Raw genomic sequence first — 8,138 nt, forward strand, 5'->3', positions numbered from 1 at the left:
CTGTCAGGTGTCCTCTGGAGGAGCCCTGTGATCTTATTTAGATTCCTTAGCAACCCTTTGAGGATAGTAACTTCAAAACCCACTAAAATGGTGAAGATTATTATTAAGACAATGAATGGTGATTTACCTCTCAGAGAATCTCACACCCATGTTCTGGGTGTGACTACACTTAGGAGCACTTCTCTTTCTCTTAATCATTGTACTTAAAGTCTGTATTAAAATATCTTTATTAAACCCCAACTCTGACTAGTCCTGAAATTCTTTTCTGTGTCAAAGCCTGGAGTCCCAGTTTGAAGCTTAACCCCAATTCATTGTTATTTTAACATAAAACATCTTTATATGAAAAGAATCTTATTTCTATGTTAACAACCTGAGTTGAGGCCCCTAAAATATTAAGAGAATGCCTCCTACCATTCAGGGAGACAGTGTGGAGCTGTGCCTCTGTTCCCCTTACCACAGACAATACTGTTAAAATTTTCTTTATAATGCTTAAAGTATACTGATTGAAATGAAAGCAACCAGTGTAAAATATATACTGTCACATTACAGAAACATGATATAATAGTCTATGCATAGTCTAATAGTAAACGATGCTTATGGACAAAAAAAGACTCTTAAAAAGATGTTTAGCACTAAAGTCACATATTCAAATCTCCAGGATATGTATGCTTCTAGTTGAAGCAGTTACCAGGATTTAATAAAGAAACAATAATACAAAAGATGGGGAGGAAGAGTAGAAAATGAAAAATAGCATTTCAAAATTGAATTATTTTAACTAATATTCCTATATCTAAGTATTTGTATTTCTTGTAAAGACTATCATTTTTCAAAATAGGTAAGATTTTGAGTAATTATGATAGTAGGATGTGTAAAGAACCGAAGATCCAGTAAAATAAGATGATAGTGAGACATGTAAAGAATCAAAGATCCAGTAAAATAAGATGATAGTAAGTCATGTAAAGAATCAAAGATTCAGTAAAATAAGCCAAAAATATTATCTATGAAGAATATTAATAATGTTTGTATCCCATCCTTAGACCACTAAAGTATAACAAATAACTGCATTTAATGCAAAACAACAGCCTTACACATTTAATATAGTCGATTTAGAAGTCACTGTCTTCATATATAACTTTTTAACATCAAACATGTAGCCAAACACTACTTCACACGAAGTATAATAATATATGGGTGTGCTCTGTGATGTAGCTTTGTTCTTGGTGTTTGAAAAAAAGTTCCCATTTTTCAAAGTCTAACTTAGGTCCCATATACTCTGTATTTTCTAAAATACTTGCCTTGATGATTTTTCTGGGCTTTTGTTCAATTATTGAGGCATTAAATGTAAATTATTTAAGCCAAAGTTTTTAAAAATGTTATGTGTAAGCCACCTTTTTTGATTAAATATGATTTTTTTCTTTTGGTGTTTGAAAAAAAGTTCCCATTTTTCAAAGTCTAACTTAGGTCCCATATACTCTGTATTTTCTAAAATACTTGCCTTGATGATTTTTCTGGGCTTTTGTTCAATTATTGAGGCATTAAATGTAAATTATTTAAGCCAAAGTTTTTAAAAATGTTATGTGTAAGCCACCTTTTTTGATTAAATATGATTTTTTTCTTCTTTCATTCTTTTTGATACAGTCTCATGTGCCTGAATCTGGAATTGACCTAGTTATTAAGCTAGGTTGACCTTGAACTCATTGATCCTCCTGCCATAATCTACTGACTGCTAGAATTAAAACATGCATTATGATGGTCACCTAAATATACCACACTTTGATGAAATATTCATGGTTATGTGTTACACATTTTGGTAGTTCGCTGAAAAATGTAATTGAAGACACTGTTTCAATTAATTTGTATAACCCTATAAAGTTAATACAAAAATTTTATAGATAATGAAAACTGTCAGGTTTTTCCAAATACACTATTAACATTAACTGTATTTTCCAGATAGTAAGGCAGTGGCACTTGTGAACTCACAGCAATGGTAACAGCATGCACAAACCCTTCTCAAGATCAAGCCAGTTCAAAACTCAGCACAGAGAGGGCAGGGAAGTACACAAGACCTTTAACACCTGGCTGAGGACCTACTGGCATTTGGTAGCTGCTGGGAGAGGAAAAGTTAGTTTTCTTTAAGATGTGACCCTTAGTAGGTTGTCCAAGCACAAAGGCAGGTTCCACACCCTGAAGTATTTATGAAACACAAATTACACTTCATTTGTTTAAAAAAAACAGAACACTAAGGTGAGTGGGTTGTGCATGAAAATTTCAAAGAATTAAAAGAAAATTTAATCCTAAATACAAATTTAAGAGACCACTTGAATCCAAATCCTATGAAAAAGAATACCTCCAATAAAATCCATTTCTAGTCCAATGCATTATTCTTATTAACAAGAAAGGTTAATGCATCTTTTAAAATACCTAAATTACACTTACTATCTCAAAAAAAATCTCTTTTTGGCTTTTTAATCCACAGAATTATTGATTGATTCCTGTGTTAGTCAAACTTTGATCACTGTGATAAAATACTTGACCTAACCAATTTAATGAAAGAAAATTTTGTTTTGAAATCAGTTTCAGAAATTTCAGTTCATCATGAAGGGGACAATGAGGTGCGTGACAGCAGCTCCTCTCATGCTGGCCAGGAAAGGGGGGAATGTGCTTGTGGAGGCTGGAAGTCTTCCCTGTATTCCAGCTGGGTTTTCAACCTACTGGAGAGTAACTTATATTCAAGGTGGGTCTTCCCCTCTTGGTTAATCTTCTGGAAATATCCTTAGACACACACAGACGTATGCTTCATTAATCACCGAGACACCACTCAAACCCAATACCTTGACAAGATTAACCGTCACAACTCTAAAATGTTATTTATGAAATTCAAGCAAGAGCTTATAGAGTAATCTTACCTTCTAAATAGCACATTAAAAGTATAAAACATTCAAATGCATATGATTACTGAAGTCCTAAGACTATCAGGCTAAAACATATATTAAGGGAATATATTAAAGGAACACATATTAACATATATTAAGGGAATGTTGCTTAATAAGTCATAAACTATTCACAAAGATAATATCCAAAAAATTTTGCTTCTTGTGTTAATGAATTACACAAACAATCCAAAATAATATTAGAAATGCTTTCTTGTTATTATTGATTGATATGAAATTCTATTTTACTTATTTAAAAAAAAAACAAGACAGCTCAAACAATGAATAACTATAATCTAAACATCTGCAGCACTTGTATAAAAGTAATGGAACCATGTGGATCCATTTTCTTCAAAACTTCTACAGACAAACATTTGAATACTATTTCTAAACTGAAAGATTTTTAAGATTATAAAGAAGAGAAGTATAATACAGATGTCTCTGAATTGAGTACATCATACAGGATTAATTACCTGTTTCAATAGAAAATATTAAAGGCTGATGATAGTCCTAAGTTTGTAGTCATTTGTCTACAATGACTAGGAACATTTGTTTTTAAATGCTGATAAAATACTTGAATTATATATGACAGCAACCAGTTATTTGTGATTATAATTCATTTTTATCCTATCACTTTCCACAAGATTTTAGACTATATTTACTCATCTTCACTGAAGAGTCAATTTTTTTTATTAAATGACCACTTTACATCAGGTTGTAAGAAAATTTAAAGTCACTCAGACATTTTTATTCTCTCAATAAGCAAATTTTAAATAAACAAGAAGCTTTTGACAGTTATGTAAATAATTTTTAAAACTAATAAGGCTCATTAATGGTCTATTTGGCAATCTTAAACACCAGACGACTATCCTACCTATGCATATCTACTCATTCCAACTCCTAGTCATGGTAACATGGTACCATAATCACCTCTAAAGCACAGATGGCTATGTGTAAGTTCCCTCACTATTCTGTCATAGTTTCTGAACAGTGCATTCAGCTTTGTACTCATCTTATTTCAAATTCATTTTATAGTGTGGGGAAAATAAAATGGTAGTTTTTTATACATAAACAAAGCATGAATTAGAAAGTTAATCAAGTTTTTTAACTTAAAATTAGTATTGTGACATACCATGTTACTTCCAAGTTTATCACATATATTGGAGCAAATTCAGAGATATTTTCCAAATACAGCAATAAACAAGCATGACTTTTTGAGATGCTTAAAAGGTTTATTGGAAGCCATGAGGAAAAACCTCTTCATGAATCATGATAAAATGTTACTTAAACAAACCAGACTCTGTCTCAATATTTCTATATATGAAAAATCACATTGATTTCCCTGATGCATATCAAGGATGTCAAGCTGTGTCATCCTATGAACATATACACATAATAATTATTATAAGAAGCTAAACTAATAAAATATTTTGTTTGTATTAGGATTATCATCATAGTCTTTAAGAACATTCACTAGCTAGTTTGATTTAACAAAAGACCAAAATCTATCTTTCTTTTGTAACAAGGTCTCATCTTGTAGCACAGGCTGATCTCAAAGCAGTGATTCTCCTGCCCAGCATCCCTATCGTTGGAATTATGAGCATGAGCCACGATGGCCAGGTTAATTCTGTTTACTTTTTCTTACCAAGAAAAAGATGCACATGTTTTATTTCTTCACTTAACCAAAGTGGCAACCTTAAGAAACAATGATGGTGTGAAGGAAAAGCGTGGTTTGGACTGGAAAAAAGCATTTTATGATAACCCTTCTTGAAGACAATAATTAAAGCCCAATAGGAATTAATCATGCTTACCTCTCTCTATCTGAGGAATAATGGTCATCTATGACACGATGTCTGTCCATTCGGCTAATTGTATTATAATTTCCAGTAGGAGCACGTGTCCCTCGAAGTCCCTGCTCCACATTCCTACGAAAACAGCAAGATGTTAAATATCTCACTAAGCCATAGCATATATTACACAAAAATAATAGACCAAAACTAATTTTTTGTTTATGCCTCTAATAGTATAAATTTCCGTTGGAAACTGAGAGTTAATCGAAGGACTGGTAGCTCTTATTGATACACAAATTAAGAAGTGTTCAAATTAAGCAAATATACTTGAGGATAAAATATGAAATATCACAGTTTATTAATGGCTGACTCCCAGATCACTACTATTGATGCTCATTGATAGAAACTATACTAGAGGAGAAGCTTTGTAAAGAGAAGATGAGTTCAATGCTGTACATGCTGGTTTCCATGACTTACAGGAACAGTGGGAGAGACACCTTATACATGACTGGACATGAACTTAATGCTCAGAAGGTGAATACCTACCTATTTCTAAGTATCTTCTCTGGTAGCACCCTTCCTTAAATTACCATCTAGATGCATTTATTGTAATTATAGCTGTCTGATTATTCTCTTACCTTCATCCTTGCCTCATTTACCCTCATATATAGTAGCCCTTTGAAACATATAATAAAAAGCAAAAAAAAAAACACCTCATTTTCAGTTTTATTCTACAAGATGATCTAATTTTGCAAACTTTTCATTTTGATATTGGCTTGCAATGCCACAACTGCCATACAAAGGAACTTTCAAATAAATAAATTCCATATATATTTACATTGTACTGTTTAGTCAGTGTCTGCCAAATTAAATGATATATATTTATATTGCATTTTCTTTTTAAAAATATTTTATTATTTTTGTTTTATGTGTATGCGTGTATTGCCTGCATGTAGGTAAGTGCATCCGTGTTGTGCAATGCCCGCAGAAGACAGAAGAAGCCTTTGGATCCTCTGGAACTGGAGTTATGAACAGTTGTTAGCTGCCATGTGGGTGCTGGGATTCAAACCCGGGTCTTCTGCAAGAACATCCAGTGTTCTTAACCACTGAGCCATCTCTCCAGCCCCTTATATTGCATTTTCTATTCTATTCAATGTCTACTGAATTATTGATTATGTATTACTTATATACACCTATTATTTTATATAAATTTTAAAGTAAAGTCAAATGTCTAAAAATTAGCATAGAATTTTAGTAGTATTTTGTTAGAGACTGAGATATGAAGAATAAACTATTTGTACAAAAAGTCATTTACTCACAAATATGATATATCTAATTTGTTACTTAAGTTTTAAAAAGTTTTGAAAACCTTGGGAATTATCACATGAATTTACTTTATATTCTGTGTTGCTCTTGAAAGCAGAGGTCTATGGCTCATTAGATTTTTAAACAATTATTACTAATTTTTAAAAATTTACTTATATCCAACTATTTGGTGGAACTCCCACATAGTTTAAATATTGTATAACATTGAGTTTTCCACAAAGATAACCTATTACTAACAGATAATGATGGTCTTCCAATCTTTACACTTCTTAGTTCTCTCCTGTGTCTCATAATAATTTTGTACTTAAAGCACCATGGTATAGTATTGATATTTCTATTATTTTTATGTTAATGTGAATACCTACTGCTTTCTATGAACTACAATACTTATTGAATAAAGCCTTTAGGACCTGGATGAGGTCCTTTTCTAATACTAGTTTACTGAATATTCAATGTGAGTAAAAAAATTAATAAAATTATTTTCTATCTCAAGACTTATTAGTTCATTATTAAGATTAACTACCATAACAAATTAAGTGAACTACCATAACTGATTTTCTGGTGTCTAACCATCATGTGTTAAAATCACAGTTAGAATTAGTTAATATTTTTACATATGTTTACAGTTTAAATGTACGCATAGCATTTCCTTATATTGAAAGGATTATAACAAAGGTTATATTAGCTCCATAAAAATACTTGTTTCTGGAAAATTGGTAAAAAATTACCTGTAACAACTTCATAGTTTGGATTGCTTTTGCTGAAGGGAAGGGGAAAAAAACGGCTTCTCTTTGGTACCATTTCAACTTATTTACTACTGCATGGTTTATTTAACTAAGCAATTTCTTTATGTTCAGAGCTTAGCATTTTCCCACAAAATTAAATATTTAATCTTAATACATTTAATACACTTCAACTTGACATAAATTAAACATACTTTCAAATTTGGGTTAACAGAAATTTAACATTTTACAGACATTATTATTTGTGGAGTATTTCTTTATTGAACTTGTCCCTTTACATAGCTTTATCTATTTATACCTCATTTTCATGTGCAATCCTTTTATTGTATTGATGCCAGCATTTTTTATCAAGTAATAGCTTTGGAGTTAACATATTCTCTGTCTTTCTCTTTTTTTCTCATTTGCTATGCAATTCTGTCTTGATTTTATTGATATTGCCCTTATTACTATTCCTTCTTAAATAATTCATTATGATATTTTGGTAGTCTATTTTTAACTTCCTAAATTCAGTGCTTACTGATCAGCAGTTTTTGTTTTTTAATAACAAACATAAAATTATATGTCAATGGTTTTGGATAGATGTATGAATTGTTCAATAGCTAAATCAGTCTACTTTATTTACTTATCATTGTTGTGGAGTTCCTGCTCTCTAAGGAATTACGTAAAATGCAATACTTTCGTATTGACTGTAGTCACCATGCTATACAAGAAACATCTCAAAACTTTTCTCCTTAGATAAAAATTTTGTGACTTATGGTCAATTGTCCCCCTCATCTTCCCTCTCAGTCTATGGTCACTATGATTTCACTCTGTTTCTATGAGCTCAATATTTTTAGATTATAGATATAAATGAGATCATGCTATGTTTGTCGTAAAGTTCCTGGTTTATTTCTCTTGAACTAATGTCTTTCAGATTTGTCTGTGTTGTCATACATGATAAGATTTTCTTCTTTATTTAGTAGAACAGTATTCAACTATGTATATGCATTTCTTTTTTTAAATTATTTATTTAATAACCATATAATTAGAAGAGGCATTTCATTACAACAGCATTTACATATTCAATAGCAATTTCCAGGACTGCATCTCTTTCAAAATTGACTGTAAATTTTTAGGTTTACAGTTGAATTAATACAGTTATACAATATTGTACTCCATATAAACCCTATAAGACATAAAATTAAATGAGGTTTTAAACTTCAAAAAAGATCTCCATTTCATTATTAAAATACACAGTTTCATACAGAAAAATTCATTTGTAATACAATTGACACTAAGATGCACATGCATTTCTAATCTCTATCTGATTATTACTAGTCACAGTCAGTTACTTTCTGAGCTCCTTGGCA

General features: G+C 31.1%; 1 protein-coding gene across 11 annotated transcripts in view; it reads right to left on the bottom strand.

The window, feature by feature from the left end:
• Rims2 (regulating synaptic membrane exocytosis 2) overlaps positions 1-8,138 on the bottom strand; it is a 570,072-nt gene that overhangs the window by 210,280 nt on the left and 351,654 nt on the right. For all 11 annotated transcript variants that reach the window (XM_008851539.2, XM_008851538.2, XM_008851540.3 and 8 more), the window contains one exon: positions 4,742-4,855. In XM_008851539.2, the coding sequence (XP_008849761.1) occupies positions 4,742-4,855 (114 nt within the window). The remainder of the gene's footprint in view (positions 1-4,741; positions 4,856-8,138) is intronic.

This window comes from Nannospalax galili, unplaced genomic scaffold (genome assembly GCF_000622305.1).
Source record: "Nannospalax galili isolate Female #2095 unplaced genomic scaffold, S.galili_v1.0 scaffold284, whole genome shotgun sequence".
Lineage (NCBI taxonomy): Eukaryota > Metazoa > Chordata > Mammalia > Rodentia > Spalacidae > Nannospalax > Nannospalax galili.